Source organism: Pleurodeles waltl, chromosome 6 (genome assembly GCF_031143425.1).
Source record: "Pleurodeles waltl isolate 20211129_DDA chromosome 6, aPleWal1.hap1.20221129, whole genome shotgun sequence".
In the NCBI taxonomy this organism is placed as follows: domain Eukaryota; kingdom Metazoa; phylum Chordata; class Amphibia; order Caudata; family Salamandridae; genus Pleurodeles; species Pleurodeles waltl.
Window position 1 is genome coordinate 1,066,717,733 of NC_090445.1, and position 21,244 is coordinate 1,066,738,976.

Consider the following 21,244-nt stretch of genomic DNA (forward strand, 5'->3'; position numbering starts at 1 on the left):
CACTGCAGACGTGATGAGACCGGTTTAGTCTCGTCCTTTTAGAGCCATTCAAGCCAGTGATCGAACTTCCAGGTGATTGTATGAACCTGTTGGTGAACAGAGGTTGCAGGCATCGTGTCGAGCCTGCGGTGGCGGTATGAAGAACGTTTCAATTACTTGACGGCAAATGCAGGGCTGTGTGAATTGTCCAGCCAATTTAAATGAATGATATAACACAGGATGGCGTTGTCTACCTATGGTGTGCTTGCATGCTATGTTTTTCAAAGATATTCTGGGCAGAGGGGGATGAGCTGAACTAGTGCTTAACTTTAACTGTAGCTACCACGCAGTAGGAGGCTGCAGTTTTTTTGTTTTTTTTTGTTTTTTTAACATTGACAGTTGCGAAATACAGCAATGTTGATTCGAAATTCCCACACACCGACCAACGCCTGGGAGTAACTTGTGTCTTTCCCTGAACCACAACGAACAAAGCTGCAACACTTGCCATTCCTTTTGGTCAAAGAAGACACTCCGAGACTGAAGAGCCCGTTGATTGAAGATGGCGTCGAAAACACCAGATGAAACTCCGGATATCTTTGGGGAAGAGCATGCGCGGGAGGAATTGGAACAGGAGGGGGGCCTTCGCCATAGAATACTCGGAGTCAGATGTCCAATCAGACATTGAAAGTCAACCTGTTTACCTTTGCGCAACTTGTCAGTACAACAGCCATGACTCCCCATACAAAGACTTTAAAAAAGCCTTAAAAGCAGGTAGCTGGACTGCAACTGCCTTCGGGCCATGGTCGTATCTGAAAAATACCTTCCAACTCAGTACCGTAAATAGCCAAGACCAAGATGTCTTCGACATTGACCTTCAGCTCAGGAACATCCCAGACAGCCTTTGAATTGAGCAGACTCACTGATCCAAGTGTTGTGGCACCAAGCAAAAAGTCCACCACATCGGCTTCGGAGCCGACGGTTTCCACTCAACACAGGGCTTCGACTCCAAAAACTTTGTAACATAAGACAGTTTCTTCCAGAGACTGCAGTCACCCCTCGGAAGCAGCCTCACTAGCAGAGCCCTTCTTAGACATAATGGATGCTCGTCAGACCCAGCTTCATATTGAAAAAGGAAGAGGGAGAATAATTGCTTCCCCCCACGTTCCCATCAAGAGGAAGCTTGCATTTCAGGAGGCCTTAGACATGTTTCTCCACCTAAAAAAAGGTGTACAAGGCTTCAGTTCAACCACAGCTTTCTCCATTACAATCTCCTGTGCCCCCTTCTACCCCTCCACCATCTCTCCATTCTCCTACACATATTACTGAACCACAGTTTTCTCCACAGGGTTCACCACCACCTCAGGAAGATGATTTAGGGGACCTCCCACAGGGCATTGACCCATGGGATTAATACAATCCAGATCCCATTCTACCAAATGACCCTGATCTATATCCAGCATGCCCATCACCTCCAGAAGACATAACATCATATCAGCAGGTCAGCAAGGGCAGCTGCCTACCACACCGTCCACATACACACTGACCCTATTGAAGAAGATATCGTCTGTGATACATTAACTTCCACACATAGTCATTTTTTTTAATCTATGCTACCTGGCAGGCTTAGACTTGCCAATGATATTTTTAAAGAACCGGTTAGTTCTAGAGTTAGCACCCTAAGTGTAGGCAAAAGAAATACAAATCTGCACCTACAGACCCTATTTTATGTGTACAAATCCCTCCTGACTCCTTAGTAGTCAGCACAGCACGAAAATGTGCTCTGTCTCGTCAGTGGTCTCAGTCACAGGGTCATCTCCAAGATCTAGTGTTGTTAGACAGCCAGACTCACCGCTCTGTGCAGTGGTGGAATCTCACCAACCTTTCCACGGGGCAGACCATTCAAGACCCAGTACCTCAAATCACACTGACTACAAATGCATCACAGACAGGTTGGGGTGCTCACCTCAACAACCTCACCATACAAGGAATATGGGATCTTATTCAACAAGCCTCCCAGATCAATTTCTTGGAGTTGCAGTCAAAGTCTTTCTGCCACAACTCTTCCACAATGTGGTTCTAGTCCACACAGACATGACAGCCATGTATTATCTGCAGGAGGGGGGGGGGGGCACTCTCTTCACAGTTGTCCCATCTTGCTCAAACAATATGGAAGTGGGCAATTCACTACTGCATTCATTTAGTGGCAGAGTATCTCCCAGCCATGGACAACCATTTGCAGACCTCAGAAGGATGCAGCGATAAGTCCACGAATGGAACTCTACCCACAAGTCCTTCCCCAGTACTTTCAAAAGTGGGGAACACCTCAAATATATCTGTTTGCCACTGCAAAAAATACAAAATGCCAAAACTTCGCCTTCAGATATCTTCACCCTCAGTCCAAGGGCAATGCTCTCTGGATGAATTGGTCAGTGATATTTGCTTACACTTTCTCACCTCTCCCACTCATTCCGTCTCTAGTGCGCAAACTGAGACAAACCTCACTCACCATGATCCTTGTAGCTCCTTCATGGGCATGTCAACCTTGGTTCACAACACTTCTGGATCTGTCCATAGTTCCCCATGAGAAACTCCCCAACAGGCCGGACCTTCTCATTCAAAATCAAGGTCAGATCAGTCATCCAGACCCCAAAACACTCAACCTTCCGATATGGCTCCTGAAGTCATGGAGTTTGGTCTTTTAAATTTAATGCCAGAATGCAAGGACATTCTTAAAGAGGGACTCAAACATACAATCCGATAGTGTTATGCTGCAAAATGGAAATGTTTTGTATTCTACTATGCGCCTAAACACATTAACCCAACCCACTCAGAGCTTCAGTTGAAGACATTATTTGCTGCATACTCCTCTATTCGTCTTCTTTTAGCAGCTATAGCTGCTTACCTCCAAAACAGACAGAATTCCAGTTATCAAAGTCTTCATGGAAGGCCTCAAAAGAGTGATTCCAAGGATTTCTCCAGCACCATCCTAAAATCTTAATATTGTCTTAGAGATGCCCCTGAAAACCTAACTGACTTCCAGTGTGGGCTGACTAATTTCTGCCAGCCTGCCACACACCAGACATGTTGCTGGCCACATGGGGAGAGTGCCTTTGTCACTCTGTGGCCAGGAACAAAGCCTGTACTGGGTGGAGGTGCTTCTCACCTCCCCCTGCAGGAACTGTAACACCTGGCGGTGAGCTTCAAAGGCTCACCCCCTTTGTTACAGCACCACAGGGCATCCCAGCTAGTGGAGATGCCCGCACCACCGACCACTGCCCCCACTTTTGGCGGAAAGGCTGGAGGAGATAATGAGGAAAACAAGAAGTCACCACCTCCCAGTCAGGACAGCCCCTAAGGTGTCCTGAGCTGAGGTGACTCTTACTTTTCGAAATCCTCCATCTTGTAGAAGGAGGATTCCCCCAATAGGATTAGGGATGTGCCCCCTCCCCACAGGGAGGAGGCACAAAGAGGGTGTAGCCGCCCTCAAGGACAGTAGCCATTGGCTTCTGCCCTCCCAGACCTAAACACACCCCTAAATTCAGTATTTAGGGGCTCCCAGAACCGAGGAAGACCGGTTCCTGCAACCTAAAGAAGGAGGACTGCTGACCTGAAGCCCTGCAATGAAGACAGAGACGACAACTGATTTGGCGCCAGCCCCACCGGCCTGTCTCCCTACTTCGAAGAAAACTGCAACAGCAATGCATCCAACAGGGTCCAGTGACCTCTGAAGCCTCAGAGGACTACCCTGCATCTAAAAGGATCAAGAAGCTCCCGAGAACAGTGGCCCTGTTCAACAAACTGCAACTTTCTGCAACAAAGAAGCAACTTTTAAAGACCACACGTTTCCCACCGGAAGCGTGAGACTTTCTACTCTGCACCAGACGCCCCCGGCTCGACCTGCGGAAAACACACTACAGGGAGGACTCCCCGGCGACTGGGAGCCCGTGAGTAGCCAGAGTTGACACCCCTGAGCCCCCACAGCGACGCCTGCAGAGGAAATCCAGAGGCTCCCCCTGACCGTGACTGCCTGTAACAAGGAATCCGACGCCTGGAACCAGCACTGCACCCGCGGCCCCCAGGACCTGAAGGAACCGAACTCCAGTGCAGGAGCGACCCTCTGCCTAGCCCAGGTGGTGGCTACCCCGAGGAGCCCCCCCTGTGCCAGCCTGCATCGTTGAAGAGACCCCTGGGTCTCCCCATTGATTCCTATCAGAAACCCAACGTCTGTTTGCAATCTGCACACGGCCACCCCTGTGCCGCTGAGGGTGTACTTTCTGTGCCTGCTTGTGTTAGCACCCTCCCTCCCCCCCCCCCCCCCCCCCCCAGGTGCCCTACAAAACGCCCATGGTCTGCCCTCCGAGGAGACAGGTACTTACCTGCTGGGTGACTGGAACCGGGGCACCCCTATTTCCATTGAAGCCTATGTGTTTTGGGCACCACCTTGACCTCGGCACCTGCCCGGCCCTGAGTTGCTGGTGTAGTAACTTTGGGGTTGCTTGAACCCCCAACAGTGGGCTACCTTGGACCCAACTTTGAACCCTGTAAGTGTTTTACTTACCTGTGAACTTAACATTTACTCACCTCCCCCAGGAACTGATGATTTTTGCACTGTGTCCACTTTTAAAATAGCTTATTGCCATTTGTGTCAAAACTGTACATGCTATTGTGATTATTCAAAGTTCCTAGAATACCTGAGTGAAATACCTTTCATTTGAAGTATTACTTGTAAATCTTGAACCTGTGGTTCTTAAAATAAACTAAGAAAATATATTTTTCTATATAAAAACCTATTGGCCTGGAGTAAGTCTTTGAGTGTGTGTTTTCATTTATTGCCTGTGTGTGTACAACAAATGCTTAACACTACCCTCTGATAAGCCTACTGCTCGACCACACTACCACAAAATAGAGCATTAGAATTATCTGTTATTGCCACTATCTTACCTCTAAGGGGACCCCTTGGACTCTGTGCACACTATTTCTTAACTTTGAAATAGTATATACAGAGCCAACTTCCTACACAGACTCAGTTTCAGAGAGCGCTCTTCACACACTAGATGTAAAAAGGGCTCTTTTGTGTTACGTTGATTGGACCCAAGCAATGTAGGAAATCTAAACAACTTTTTGTAGCATTTTCAAAGCCTCATAAATGTTACCCAATATCAAAAAATAATATAGCCAGATGGATAGTCAAATGTATTCAAGCTTGTTATGCAAAAGCCAAACAGCATTCACCTATTTCTCTTAGAGCACATTCCACCAGAAAGAAAGGTGCTTCTATGGCTTTTTTAGGTAACGTCCAAATAGTGGACATATGTTAAGCTGCTGCTTTGTCTACACCACATACAATTACTAAACACTATTGTGTAGATGTATGAACACAACAGCAATCCAATGTTGGCCAAGCAGTGCTCAAAACACTTTTTCAAGCAACTCCAACTCCTACAGGCTAGCCACTGCATATTTGGAGGGACTGTTTTACAGTCAATGCAAAGCATGTGTATCTACATCCACACATGCCATAGAACGGAAAATTTTACTTACCCAGTAGACATCTGTGGCATGCAGTGCTGTATATTTACATGTGCACTCCCTCCTCCCCAGTTCCGTGTGTTAGTTGCAGTTACATTCTCATGTAAATATTGTGTATATGTAACTACACTGCAAGGACATCTTTCTCTTTACTCTATTCACTCTTTACCTCACCTCCTGCTGGAAAACAATCTAGCAAAGGACTTGATGCCTATGTGCAGTATCGCAGAGAGGAGGAGCTACTCAATCTTGTGACTCAAAGATTCTTCGAACAAAAACAACTTGTAACACTCTGGACCCAACACTAGATGACAGACTTATACAAAGCATGTGAACATACCTCACTACATGCCACCAACAGATGTCTACTGGATAAGTAATATTTTCCTTTTGCAACATCTTGTGTTTTTCTTTCTTGTTTAACAGTATTGACTGACTATTGTGGTATTGCAAGTGCTTTACACTGCTCCTAGATAAGGTTAGGTGTGACCTCACCTTTAGAACTAGGTATCTCTGGGGTAGGGAGGCCTCCTGGCACCCCCAGACTGCTTTGAAGGGCAGATTTGGTGCCCTCCATGCATAAACCTGTTCGCACCAGTCTAGGAACATCCGGTTCCTGCTCTGGCGTGAAACCATACAAATGGCAGGGAAGTGACCACCCCCTGTCCAGTTCCTCCCCTAGGGAGGTGCACAGAGCTCTGCCAGGTGGCCACTTGACTACCATCTTGGAAACAAGATGTGCTGAGGCCCCTGGGAGCATCTGAGTGGTCAGGCCAGGTAGATGACACCCCTGACCCTCTCTGATAGGTGGGTCACTACAGAGCGTGTTACTTAAGTGCTCCCCTGAGGGTGGGTTCTCAGATTCGTTGATCAAGACTCTACAAGGAACTCTCTGCATGACATACATCTTCTGTTCCTGGCCTCCAGAACAACTGCTGGTCTGCTTTTTGAGCAGAAACAAGACTGTATCGAGTTGGGAGGGTGCCTACTGCAACATTGTTTCTACAGCTTCTGCAAGATTTCTGTAACATTCATGGCTGTGCATCCTCCAGGGTCACAAGGACTTTGTTTGCATCCAAGAAGTTAGAAGGGTTTTCCCTTGGAGTCAAGGAGTCACTCCCCTGCATCTGCTGGCATCTTAAAACGACGACTGGATGGTGGATCCTGCTGTCCCACAAACGTCTGAAAGCTCTGCAACACCAGTGGTGGTTCTCTGGTCCTCTCTGGGTCCTCCTTGTCTTAACAACCTGGGAGACGATGGGCCCTTGCTGGAGCCACTGGAACAGAAACCCTGTGCACCGCAACTGTTGCTCTTGCCAAGACTTGTTGACTTCCTCCAGGAGAACTTCAGACTCCAAGAATCCCCAACCTCCAGCACTCTGCAACTCAAAGATCAGCTTCCACTCTGCAGCTCCTGTGACGTGTGACTCCTGTTATGTTGTGCTGCCGAGTCCTTACTGGGGGACTCCCTGTTGCCCATGGGTCACTCGTGGGGGCTCCTCTGACTCAGGCTTCCCTTCTTGACTCTCTTCCAAAGGTCAAGTCACTAGGACCTTGCTGGTCCTCACAAATCTTTGCAACAACTATTTCCATTTGCCAAGGCTTGTTGGTGGCCCTGCTGGCCACTGACCTTTCTGCAATCCGGTGACCAACACAGGTCAACACGTGGGCCACTCCAAGGATCTCCTGCATCCCCTGGACTTGGCAGCTGGACTTCTTCCTTCAATGCCCTGCAGGAACTTCACCTCCAAGAGGGTGGGCATTACTGACAGGACATCTCTGAGAAGTCTAGACAATGTCCCCTTCTTCAGGGTCTTCACGTCCGGAATTCACTGTTGGGTTCCACTGACCTTCTCCAGGGTACTTATCTTTGCCAATTTCTTACTCCCCCGGCCGCTGGGATTCTAAAACACAACTTGGTTTGGCACCTCCTTTCCTATGCCACTTTCTTAGTATATGGTGTGCCCCCTGTATAAGGTCCGATGTACTTCTATGCTTTTCCTGTTTGTTGCTAAGTGTATTTTGTGTGTAGATATCTCCAAGTGGATATTTACTAATGTTAGTATAGTAGTAGTGTTGTAATAAAGAATACTTTATTTTTGCAACACTCGGTATGGTTCTTACTTGTGTGAGGGTTACTAACTGACTATTGTGGTATTGCAAGTCCTTTACACTACTCCTGTGGAAGCTTTAGCTGCTCACCGCAGCTACCCCTAGAGAGCTTTTGCTATCTGGACACCTAAACACTATCATTAAGGGTTGCCTGGACTCAGTATAGGGTGCCACACCATAGGTGTACACTATAAACTGAGCCAGCCTCACCAGTTCTATATGTGGCCCATTTGTGTGCCCTGCCCTAATGTTCACTTCCAAAGTCATAATTCTCCGTGATTGAAGCACAGAGAAAGGTTTTATTTTTTATGTTTAAAAGCGTTCAAACTATACTGTCATTTCTTTTCAACAAATAACATTTTATGGTCACTTCAAAATTCCATTAAAATATTAAAAATAACTTATTGTAAAATATTTTTACATAAAAGATTTTTGGCTGGACAAAGCTGATACGATTGTAAAGTAGCCAAGTAAGACTTTTTAACTAAATATATACTGAATTAGAAGCGATAGGGAGCCTCATGTGGAAACGCATTAATTAAAAATGGTTGTGTGCATCTTTGTTGTCTTTAGCAGTACCTCACTGAAGCTCACCCTAATCATTGTAGGCAATAACGTCACTCATGACTGCTACAACAGATGTTTATATGCCAGAGTATAAAGCGCAAACCTAACTAGAGAGCTGATGAGTGCTGAACAAGGGCAAGAGGCCATGGCTGCAATTTAGGATCATTCACACTGACATTTTCTGACAGGAGATTGTTTGGAGAGGTGATTTTCGCTTAAGAACTACGGGCCATACATATGAATACATTTTCCCATTGACACAGAATGGGAAAAACCCTTTGCTACATCTGGCCCTACATCTTTACCTCCTTTGCTGAGTTGCAGGAGCATTGTCACACTTCAGCCACTGATGGCTGTCTCTCTTCATATCCTGGCAGGTTGACTGAGATGTCCTCTGATAATCTCTTCAGCATTTTTTTGTTTATACTCAGGTGTCCTGGCTTCTAGTGTGGCACTGTCCCCAGATCTTTTTAAAACAACCCTCATATTGAAAATATTGTCTTAAGAAAACTATCTTAGTCGGGATGTGAATACGTCTGAGAGGGACACTTGCTGATGAGTCAGTGATCCTCAGCAATGTGAGCTGTTGAAGACCAAGAACCATGCTCAAAACATTTGATGGGATCTCAGGGTTGCATATTTAGATCCTGATGATTTCAGCTTAGCCTCTATCATGACAAAGGAAGCAGATTACTTTCTTATGTGTTTAACAAATGCCTTAGCTTCCTTAGTAATATTTGGGTGTTGTACCTCTTAGAAATAATCAATTCAGTTTCTCTAGATTCCCTCATATACATTCAGGTAAGGCCTTGTATAGCAAAGCAGTTTGTACAGACATGTTTCTCTGTTATTTTGCCTCTGAACGGCGAGCTTGTTGCAGACAATGTGCAAGGCATTGCAGGTTGTAGATGGGACCATGCTATTTCTGTGATTAAGTTGTCACTTTGTAAGCTCCTTGACAGAAAGTAACCTGAATGTGTGTGTTTTTTTCCTTTCTTTTAGAGAGCTCTGGCACAGAATGCAGATGTGACCCACATGGCAGTTTAAGCAGCCAATGTGATGCTAGGGGCCAGTGCCATTGTAAGGTACATAAGTAAAACATTTGTGTTGCTGACTATATGCGTTCCATGCCAGTAGTAACTGTTGCGTCTGTGGTTGATGGCTTGGTGATCAGCGGTGTATTGCTTACAGGGTTTAGGGAAGGGCTTAGAAAACATGGTTTAATGCAGGACATACTGTATTATGTTAAGCAAATAAGCCTCGCCTATCTTGATTCACAGTGGGCAGATCAGTGCTTTATTTTTTATCATTACGATGTTCATGCAATGAATCTGAATGAAAAAAAATATATATTTAAACTGGAAATCTGGAATGGATCAGTTCCTTGTAGGCAAACTTTGGACATCCCTAGTCTAAAACATCCTTTGCAAGGTGAAGGGGTGTAGGAAGCTGGCCTCTGGTTGCGGTCCCCCCCTCACCCTCACCCCCAACGCACTTTTTGCCTGGTTTTTGATGCAACTTTGAAGTGCACTGGTTCCTGCTAACTAGGTCCCCAGTGCCAGAGTGCTTTTCTCAACACCAGACACCTGGTCACTTGATCCCCAAGTGGCTAGGCCCTTTTGCACCTCTAAGTCCCTAGTAAGTTGTACCCCTGGTCCCTAGAGCATGGGTACTGAAGAGGACCTCAAAGAGCTGCAGCACAACATGTGCCACTCTAAGGGATCCAGAAGCAACCTCATGCTGACTACCAGTGCAGGCTGCTTGACAAGGTGCTCTCACAGGTGACAACACAACATGGCACATGTGTGCCATGTCCCCTAAATACTGCATGTAATATTTGTAAGTCATCCCTACAGAAGGCCTTACAGCTCTAAGGCAGGGTGCATTATAGTCCATGTGTGGACATATTTACAAGAGCAGATATGCCCCTGCTATGCCTTTTTTGATTCTTAGACATAGTACATGAACAGGGAAGCCATTTTAAATGCACGTGCTGGACACTGGTCAATAAGAGTTCCCCAGTTAGATGATAGCTTCACTCATTCCAGTGATGGATTTATCAATACATGCAACTAAAGGGCACCCTAGAGGTGCCCCCTGAAAACCTACCAACTGCTGGTTGGCTCCCTGACTTGTTCTAGCCAGCCTGCCACCAACTGTTGACATTCTGACTCCCAAGGGTGAGAGCCTTTAGTCTATGGAGGTCAGAAACAAACCTTGCTCTGGCAGGGGTGTTACACACCTCTACCAACAGGATGACCTGCAAATCTGCATTCCAAGGCAGGAGGCTTCAAAGAGGCCCATCGCCTTTGGTCGGCAGATCTGGACCCCAACACCGGGGCCCATCTGGCACCTGGACAGGTGCAAAAATTAGCTATGCAGGAGGTGTGTTGCATTTCCAGGCTGGATACAACCCTAGAGTTACCAGCTTCAAATGAACACAGCCTTAGGAATTCTGCCATCTTATGTGTGGTGGAATTAAAAATACTGGGACAGGGTGATGCCTACTCCCCAAAGGAAGTGATCATCTAGTGGGTGTAGTGACACCAAGGGTAAGTAGACCATTGGTTACTACCCTGCACTTCCCTTAACAGTATTTAGGGGACCACCTGATACGAGGATCTCAGATCTTCGCGGACACCAAAGAAGGAGTGAACAAGAAGCCTGCTGAGCCCAAGAACCGAGGAACACGATGGACTTGACGCTAACCCTGCCAGCCTGCCTACTGCACCCGACCTTTATGGAACAACTGACCTATTCTGCTGCTGCAGCAGCATCCAAGAAACTGGGAGAGATGCCAGTGCTTTGCAAACCACCAAGAAGACCTCCCTTGAGGCAGAGGTGCTGCTTTCCAGCATCTGCAGGTAAATCAAGAAAACTGTGAGCACCAGGACCACCAAAACCTGACACCGGACATAACCTCTGCATGCAAATCTCCTAGCCCGAGCTAAAGTGGGTCAACAGTGTCAACGTGTTTCCCAGGCCCTCCAGAGGCGAAGTCCACCTTGAGCTCGCCCACTGTGAACTTACCAGTGGAGTCTTCAGTCTGTTTCTGCAGACCCACCTGCACCGCCTCCGTTGTCAGAGACCCGACAGTCTGTGCACCTCTGCACCCGGACGTACCAGACCGTGAAGAAGAGGTCCACTGGTGTCCTTATATCCCCCAGGCCTGAGACCCGAGCCCGCTTGTTGGTTCGGACAGGCTAGCCCTCCAGTCCATGCCTGCCGCCTGTTTGGGGGGGACCCCTGCATTGCGACTGCCCCCGGTGACGGTAAACCCACGGTACAAACAACCTCTGCAACTGGATGCCCCGGACCAAGGAGAACAGGACCACTGATGTCCCTACGTCCCCAAGCATCACAAGACTTGAACACCCTTGGTGGTTCACCCGGACTGGACTCTCAGCCCACCCCTGCAGCAACTTTGTGACCGATCTGATCCCTGTAGACTTAAATGGGGCACCAAACGCTGAACTGCACCACTGCACTCGGCCTCCGTAGTGCCTTTTGAGGTGACCTGTTGGTGTGGCCATGTACTTTGCCCCGTACTTACTCTAAGTTCAGGAGATTAGTTCCGTAAGTCGCTGTACAATACCTGTATGCAGTGCTTGTTCTTCCTCTATAGGATAACATTACTGCATCTGAAAAATGCACTGTCAACTTCTGCAAACTATAAAAATGAATATCCTAAAAAGTACTCACTTGATTCCGGTGATCTTGGTATCTAAATTTATATATATATATATATATATATATATATATATATAATGTGTGTTATTTTTATAAATTGGTGTCAGATTTCTTTGTGTGTGTCTCACTTCATGTATGAGTATGTGCCTGTGCCTTACATGCGTAGCACTACCCTCTGTTATGCCTAACTGCTCGACCATACTGCCACAAAAGAGCATTTGGAGTGTCATTTGTGCCTTGGTAATACCTTTGGAGTTTTGCTTAGACTCTGCATACTGTGCCTCATTTTAGTCCACTATATAAAGAGTCAGCTTCCTACAAGGGGGCATTGCCTAACAGCATGTGTGTTAAACAAAGAACCATTCTGTAATGGAAAGTTCACCCAATAGTGTACCATAGTCGTACAGTAGGGCCTGTTCCCCACCCCAGTGTCATTGGATTCAGTTCACATTGCAATAGCTTTATAGATGGCACCAAAAGTTACACCACATCTCGGTGACTCGGATGTTTCAGTTTGTTTCTGTTTCTCTTTTAGCCAAATGTGGAGGGAGTCACCTGTGGAAGCTGCCGTGCCCACCATTTCCACCTGAGTGGTGATAATCAGGAAGGCTGCCTACCTTGCTTTTGCATGGGGGTCACCCAGCTGTGTACCAGCTCCTCCTATCATCGAGACCTGGTAGGTAACATCACGTCACCTGTAGGTGGTGGGGGTGGCTGTGGTTGTATTTATATGGTTCAGGTTAATGAAGCTGTCCCATCTCTCTAAACATGTACTCATAATCAAGACTTAGCCTCTTAATTAAATATGATTTTTTTTGTATTATAAATGTTTACGACAACTTGTGAATCTGTGATTAGGCAAACTGCCTCCCCCAATATGTCCAATTTATTGGGTCACCAACACCATCTATAAAGTCTGAAGGCGACTCCAATGTATAAGACTCACAAAAGGTAATTTGAGAAATGCTTACATATAGTTTAATCACTGCCTTGAGATTGCATTCCAACTCATGTTTTTTTGCCCACCATGCCACCTCAGATTAGACCCTTCCAAATGCAAAACTGCCTTGACCCTGTTCCAAAGTGAACAGTCCACCCTGAACTGCCAGCCCAGTCCTCTCTCAACTTGAACGAAGGACCAGTTTTGGTGTATTTGTGCCTCTTAATTTGGGTGCAGTTTGCAGTGGCACAGAGAGAAAGGGATTCTTGTTTGAACATACCATTGACATGTAAGGAGTTCCCCCAAACACACACAAGGTTAAGGGAGGAATCCTTGCAAAAATATAACCACTTGCAAATGCCTGGGTTAGTGTTACAACCCATAGTATTTTTGCCCAGCTTGTCCAAATGTGAGTCCTGTGCTCTCTGTGCCATAGGGTCTAAACTATAACTCACTGATGAGGCCTAAATAGTCCTTTCTGGCAGAGGCCTTGCCTGGCAGTTCGGAATGGTTTGTTCCCTTGAGATGCAGGCTCAATACTGATTTGTATAAGGCAGGTAGTAGACTATTGCTAGCATTCCTCCTGCTACTTTTTATGTACAAGGTGAATACCATGTATGTAGGCATTAAACTAATTCACAAGAATATGAAATATCAGGGAACATAAGGTTAAAATGCCAGCATGTGATATTCACTTGAACCACTAAAGCCTGCCACTTTTTCCAGTGTGCAGAAGTAACTTGTGAATCCTAAATAGGAGTTGTAAATAGGCCTTTTGATCGTATGGTATTTTAAAATCTATTTTAATCTACTTTTAGCTACATTTATTTTGTGCTCATCTTATTTATAGGTATACAGATATGTATATTTGTTAAATTTGTTGCTGGATAGAGACAAATGTAAGTTAGACGACCAAATCTAAAGGGAGAGAGCACAGTCAATGGGGTCCTGGTTAGCAGGATCCCAGTGAGCCTAGTCAAAATACACTGACAGGCAAAAATTGGGGGTAACCATGCTAAAAAGAGGCTACTTACCTAATGTGTGTGTGTGTGTGTGTTTGATGGCATGTGTAGCTGTAGATGCACATGCTTTGCATAAGTCCGCCATCTAGTGTTGTGCTCGGAGTGTTACAAGTTGTTTTTCATCAAAGAAGGTTTTCAAGTCACAAGATCGAGTGACTCCTCCTCTCGGTGATAGTGCGCATGGGCATCGGGTCCTTTGTTAGATTGTTTTCTTTCCGGTGTCGGGTTCGGACGGGTTTCCTCTCGCTCCGATGGATCGCGCTTCGGTACTTCTGAACTTAAATTTACCTTTGTACAATATTGTCGGTATTGTTTCCATCACGTTTCCCATCTATACGTAATCCGATTTAGACCGTCAGGGTCGAATTCTCACCCTTATAAGGGCCTCACCCTTTTAGGGCCTACTTCAATGTCGGGCTGATGGAACAAACTCTGTTTCGATTCTGTCCTCTGTGTCACTCTAAATTTCCATACACCGATCAACATTCCGTGTGCAATCTGTCTATCTCCACATCATTGAGAAGAAACTTGTGATACTTGCAGATCATTTCGATCAAAAAACACTCCACGGGACCGTAGAGCTCGAAATGGCATCCAAGTCCACAGAAGAGACACCTGATATCTTGAAGAACACGCCCAGGAAAAACTTTGAGAAGAGGCAGCGTTTTCCATCCAAGGTTCAGACTTCAATCAACACTCGGATGATGATAGCCACTACGTGCCTCCGGCGCAGTACGCAAGTACAACTGCCCCATTGCACCACACAAAGATAATTAAGGAGACTCCAGCACTAGTCATCAGTCCTCCACTGCCTTTGGGCCATGGTCTGATTCGAAAAGAAAGTGCAGATGACCATCCTTTGGGTTCGGCACGAGAACAAAGACTAGAATGCATTCAGGACCGACCAGACACACTGCTACGTCTGGTGTGGATTCCCAGAGAATGGAGTACCAACACCAATGAGCCCAGATGCATAGGGGTGAAGTCATGTTGGAACCTCCTGTTGAAATCAAGTGGGGACCTCAGCTGCCCAGCTGTAACAGTGACCCGTGGACTAGGTCGGTGGAAACCAGGCATAGATTCCGGATGAGGAGTAGAGAATGGGGACAGGGTCCAAACCACCCAAAGTCACCCAGGGGGTGCAGGAGGGCAATGCCCACCTTTCTTGTGTATAATTCACAGTAGGACGAAGGACTTGAAGATGCAGCTGTGGAGTCCAGGCGATGCAGAAGGATCCCAGGAGTCATCCACAAGCTGTTCCACGCCAGTTGTCAAATTGCAGCGGGTCAGTGCCCAGCAGGGCAACCGCCAAGCCTTGGCAAATGCAAAATACGTGTTACAGGAAGAGATGCAGAAGTGGGTACCAGCAAAGTCCGAGGGACTCAACCGTTAAAAGTAAGTAAGGGCCAGCCCTCAGCAAGGAGGAGAGCCAGCAGGAATCAATAGAGGTCCCAGGAGGACCCTCTGGCAGCAGGCACATGGAGTTGTAGGGAGGCTTCAGCAACACAAAGAAAAAGGATGCCCATATTGCAGGAGTTGGTCTTGGAGCTGTGTGATGCTGAAGGCTGGGGCTTCTTCGAACTGGGAGGTCTTCGGACTGAAGAGCCAACAAGCCTTGGCAACGACACAGATGCAGTGCACAGGGGTTCTGTCCAAGTAGCTTCAATGTGGGACCACAATCTTCTCAGTTGCAAAGAAGACAGGTCAGATCTCTGGGGAGCCACAGAACCACCACCTAGAGCCTAGTAGAGTCCGTGAGACGGCAGGATCCACAAACTGGTCATTGACGTTTAGGTGCCTGCGGTTGCAGGGGAGTGACTCCTTTACTTCAAGGGAAATTCCCTCTTGCTGTCCTTATTGCAGGCAGAGTTCTTGTGACTCTGGAGGCTGCACAGCCATGGATGTTTCAGAGTCCTTGCAATATCTGGGGACAAAGTTGCAGTAGGAGCACTCCGGTTGCAGTCTTGAGTCCCGGTGAAGTCCAGCAGGAGAATTCAGTGTCCAGGTTGCAGAAGTGTCTTGAAGAATAATCTTGCAGATGCGTCTAGGGTCCCACCCTCAGGGGATCCTTTAAGTAACCCAGTTAGGGGGTTGGACATCTACTGTGGTGACCCACCTATTTGGGGGAGGGGATCGGGGGTGCTACTCTGCTGGACTGACCAGTCAGATGCTCTTAAGGGCCTATGCTCATCTTATTCCCAAGATGGCAGAATCAAGTGGCCACCTGACAGAGCTCTGGGTGCCTTCCTAGGGGAGGACCTGGACAGGGGGGTGGTCATTCCCCTGCCCTTTGTGTGGTTTAATGCCAGAGGTGGAGCCAGGGGCTCCTGCACTGGAGTAAACTGGTTAATGCGAGGAGGGCACCAAATGTGCCCTTAGTGACACTCAGGAGCACCTCTACCCTAGCCCAGAGACACCTATTTCTAAAGGATTGGTGGTAACACCTCTACTATAGAGGAAATTCTTTGTTCTGCTTTCCCCTGCCCGAGGTAAGCTCTGCAGCAGTGGGACTAAACAGTGTCTGGGGTCAGCGGCAGCACTGACTTGCACGCAGACCCTGCAAGAATGCACAGGCAGACATGGGGGATTGCCTAGGGAACCCCCAGAGTACAAGGTATAATGCAACTAACACTGGGATCGGTGTAGTTGAATGATTCTAACATGTTTGATACCAAACATTACTAGGTTCGGTGGAGCCATTATGTAGCTGGACATCTCGTGTAGACCAGTATCCACGACATACCTTCAAATGGCTCCCCACCCAGGAAATGGAGCCTGTAGTTTGTAGGGGTACCCTCACACTTAGAACCATGCATCCTGCCCTTGGGCTGAAGGGCTTACCTTAGGGGTGACTTTTAGAGTCAGAGTGTAGTGACCAGGATATTAGGTAAACCTTATATCTAAGGTGAAAGGTGCATACATCATTTTACACAGGCTGCAATGGGAGGACTGTAGTCATAGTTTGCATGGGCTCTTATGGGTGGCACAATACATGCTCAGCCTATGGGGTATCCTGATGTACCAATGCCCTGGGTACCGAAATACCTTTTACTAGGGTTTTACAGCGATACACCAGTATGCCATTTATGGTGTGTAAGATTTAACTATCAACCAAATTTAGGGGAGAGAACACTGACACTTGCGTCCTGATTAGCAGGATCCCAGTAACCTACAGTCAAAATACACTGACACCAGGCAAAAAGTGGGGATAGCTATGTCCTGAAAGATCCTACTTTCCTACATCACTTAACGTAAAAATTAAATTCAGCAAGAAAAATCCAAAGGTTCTAGTGTCGTATAGTTAAGAAATAGAATAATAAAAAATTAAAAAATAAAGAAATTTTCTTAAAAAAACAAAGGTTACAATACAAGTAGGTTATGGTTAAATTAATATTTTTACTTGCACAAAACCATAGTAATTCAGCAGTTGTTGTTATGGTATCTCAAGTACCTATAACTTGTGCCCTTGCCATGCACTGCTAATTACCCCATATATTCCATCGCACATAACATTGTCAATGACGTTGTTAATAATATTACTGCAACATTTGCAGTAAAATATTGATGAGAAATGGTGCACAGCAGGATGCGAGTTATAGTTACCTTTGGGCACTATTTATAGTTACTTGAGATAACTATAACTGCTGAATTTCTCTGGTTTTGTACGAGTAAAATATGAACCGGACTAAAACAATCTCTGTAACCTTTGTGGTTTTTTTTTTTTTAACGTTTATTTCTATGTTTTTTTAAATCTATTTCCTGACTATAATGTACCTTTAACCTTTGTTTTTTTTCTGTGAAAATATATATAGATTGTGTGTGTGTATATGTAAACCACTAGGTTGTTACATTTAGGACCTTGTTTCCATAGAAAAATATAGAAAAAGCATTTTTGGGCTTGCCTATATCTTTGGTGTTGATGAATCTTACAAATTAAAAAAAAATAATAATAATTAAACACCCTCTTGCTGTCTGAAAAGTCAAGCGGGTCCAGAGAAAACGGGGACGGGGGGGGGATGGGGTGGCAAATCCTGTTTTCCTATGTTAATTCTGGTAGGGTTTTTGATAGGTGTAGCTGTTGATCCAGAATGCAGCTCCCTTTTTGGTATTTGGTGTAAATCCGTTTAGTATTTTTTTAGATATTAAAGCAAAATCTAATTTGCATATACAGGGACACAAAGGCTCAGCGAACTCTCCCTATCTCGTGCTGAGATCTGAATGGCTGCCAGATCTTCAACCAGGAAGTGTTTGCAGCCATCTTGGGTGCCTCTGCTTCAGCCAAGTCCCTAAAAAAAAAGATTAAAAAAAAAAAAAAAAAAGATAAGGGACCAGGGTAGAGTCACCCTGAGCCCCTAGCCTTGGTCTAGGGTTCCCCCTTGGACCCTGTCCGAGCTTAAAAAAAGAAAGCTTTCAGTGGGCGAGAGCTGTCAAAATGCTCCTGCTGTCTGGAAGTAGAGGTTTCATCCGTAGGTATGCGGGCAGGGACAGAGGTGAAATGATTGCTCTTGCACACAGGGAGCTGCATTTCCAGCAGTACCAGCTCTTGCAGGAGGTGGGCAGCCAAGTGGGACCAGGGGGGTCTTGGGGCTCCCCAAGCAGTCCCATTGCACACTGGGTACCCTGGGGGTCACCTAGAAGATGTGGCTGGGCCTCGGGGAATGGGCTTCCTGGGGCTGAAATTGGCCCTGGCAGAGGGAACTTGTGGCCCCTTTTCCCTTGTTGAACGAAGGCCAGGCCCAGGGGGAAGGGGTACCGGAGCCAAAATTGGCCAAGCTGGGAGGGTGGGATCGGGAGGGGGTCTTACTCCATATGTTTATGGCCGCACCCTAGTGGATGGGGTGCCTAGTGTCAAAATCGGCCTGGGTAGGGTGCTGTGTGGCCTCCATTTGCATTTAGCCAGGGCCCAACGGTTGGTGTCCCTGGGGCCAAAATCAGCCGAGGGAAGAGGACCGGGCGGCCGCCTTCTTCTCCTATTGAATGTAGTCCAGGAGACGGGCTCCCCAGGGCCCCCCCCTTCTATTAAGTGTGTTTATTTGGAGAATCTATATTGGAAAAACAATCTGAAATCCGTTGTGGAGGTGAATACATTGTTGATCTATTGGAGTGCAATCTGTATGTGACTGTGTTGACTGTCTCTGTTGCTTCTGAGACTAAGGTAACTATAACTCACACCCAAGCCATGCACTGCCAATTTCCCCAGATATTACAGCACTCATGACAACTATTACAACCTCAATAAAGATATTGTTAGTTATAGTTACCTTAGGGCACGAGTTATAATTACTTAAAATTGCTAACTGCTGAATGTCTATGGTTTTGTGTGCATAAACTCAGAACCTAACTATAATGTCACTGTCATCTTTGTTTTAAAAAAAAAAAAAATTTAAGTGAATTTTTATGATTTGTTTAATTCTGTTTCCTAACTATAACATCAGACAGGCCAGCACATTATTTTTGCGCTGTATTTGTGTAAGATCAGTAAAAACATACTGCTGAAATTTAGATCAAATTTCTACTGGGGGGGGGGGGAGGTCATCTTTTAAATGGAGAATGGGGGGGTGTTGTTCAAGAGCACTGGGTGCAGTGGATTTCCTATCTATAGAGCTTTTCAGATATCCTGTTAATGCTGAGAAGGCGACTGATGAAGGAAATGGGGTGGCACTAACAGATTGAAATGGTTCCTTGATTGCAGCCTGCTACTGGGTTCTCCATCTCCCCAACCCATGTGTGCTAATAGAGATAAACTTACAGGCTGCAAAGGGCAAATCTAAAAAAGCTAATTCTGTTGTTGCCTGCCCTGTTTAGGGAAGAGCACTGAGATTCAGTACTTTTTCTGAGTACTTGCCATGCGCCTAAACAATTCGTTTTAGATCCTCCTGAAGTGGAAAGGTTTTAATAGGGAGTGTGGTGTATACAGTTGTCTTCTGATTTCATGAACGATGATGGTTCCTGCATAAATTCTGGGCTAGAAAAAGAGCTATCTACTCCTTAATTGTGGGTGACCACTACGCCTGAATCCCCATGCTTTCACCTCCATTACATTCAGGTTGCAGTTGTGAAAACCCTTTATTATGTTGTGTTGTTGACTTTACTTGATTCCAGTTTCAGCTGCTAGCGTGGATTTCACTAATGTTGGCAACAGCGATGGCATCATTCTGTTATTGCTGCAGGTAGATTGTGCCAGTGTTTTCTTCAGTTATGTCTTTTGCCAGTAAAAAGTGTTTTTTCATATTGCAGTGGTTGACAATAAAGTGTCTAACATTCTGCAGCAACTAATGATCAGTTCTGCTATTATTAACCGCAATGATAAGACTCCTCTGCAGTAGACTGTTCGAAACAGTGATGTGATAGGCCATTTTATGTTTATTGGTCAATTGTGCCAGCATGGGCATTCGTGTTGGCACTGGTGATGGCATGCCTTGGTTACATTTGTTTGTGGATTTTTCCTAGTGTTAGATGCCTTTCATGAACTGTCTGCATGAGCATTATTGATGTCATTAGCCTTCCACAGCAGATGGTGAATTTTATTAGTTCTGGGAACAGAGATTTTTCTAGTTAGGTTTGGTGACAGATTGTACTAGCACTGGATGTCAGCAATCTGTTGCATGTGATCAATTATACAGTTCAATAATGTTGAGAGTGATTATTACCTTTGTACTTTGCTGGAAGAGATTCTGCTAAATCAAAAAACTTCAAATTGACAGAAATGTTGGCAAGTCATTGTAGGGATTGACATATCCATGTACACACCTAATGGAAACGTTTAGTTCTCTGAGGCTGTCTGTAAACGTTATCCTTTCTATCTTTGTAGGTCACAAGCCCATTCCTCCCAGGAAACTTCCAAGATTTTGCTCTAGTGAACCGCCAGCACAGCACACGCATCACCACAGGATTCACAGTGGAGATGTCAAGTGATGGACCACACTTATCATATAACCAATTTGGACAGCTTGGTCAAGAGTCCTACTTCTGGCAGCTTCCTGACAGTTACCAAGGAGACAAGGTATGGCTGGAAAGCACCCAAATAAAATTCAGGTCTTCTCCCTTTAACTTTAATCTGTTAAAATTAATGTAATTATCTGATACTCTTATAGTAACATTATTACGGATCTTGTGATCTCTTTGATACATAATGGCAGAAGTTTCTGTAAAATAGTCAGAAGAGCTAATGAGGAATTAGCCCAGTTTAAGGAGAGGCAACAATTTTGTGAAGTGTTTTGGCCTGGACCAATTTTAGGTAAAGTTGATGTGCCTCCTGAAAATGTGAGTGTACTTAGCAAACTACCTCCTGGACCCATGAGGGTCACTTGTTTGGAAATGCCTTTTTGTCACTTTTTTTCATATTGTATGGAATACTTGCCCCATTAGTGAAAAGCACCAGAATGTAAAGATGTGTGCTGTAAGG

The 21,244-nt window shown here is 45.8% G+C and overlaps 1 protein-coding gene across 7 annotated transcripts in view; it reads left to right on the plus strand.

The window, feature by feature from the left end:
• The window catches only part of HSPG2 (heparan sulfate proteoglycan 2), a 933,800-nt gene that overhangs the window by 391,382 nt on the left and 521,174 nt on the right, over positions 1-21,244 (plus strand). For all 7 annotated transcript variants that reach the window (XM_069240056.1, XM_069240057.1, XM_069240060.1 and 4 more), the window contains exons 32-34: positions 9,190-9,272; positions 12,413-12,553; positions 20,651-20,842. In XM_069240056.1, the coding sequence (XP_069096157.1) occupies positions 9,190-9,272; positions 12,413-12,553; positions 20,651-20,842 (416 nt within the window). The remainder of the gene's footprint in view (positions 1-9,189; positions 9,273-12,412; positions 12,554-20,650; positions 20,843-21,244) is intronic.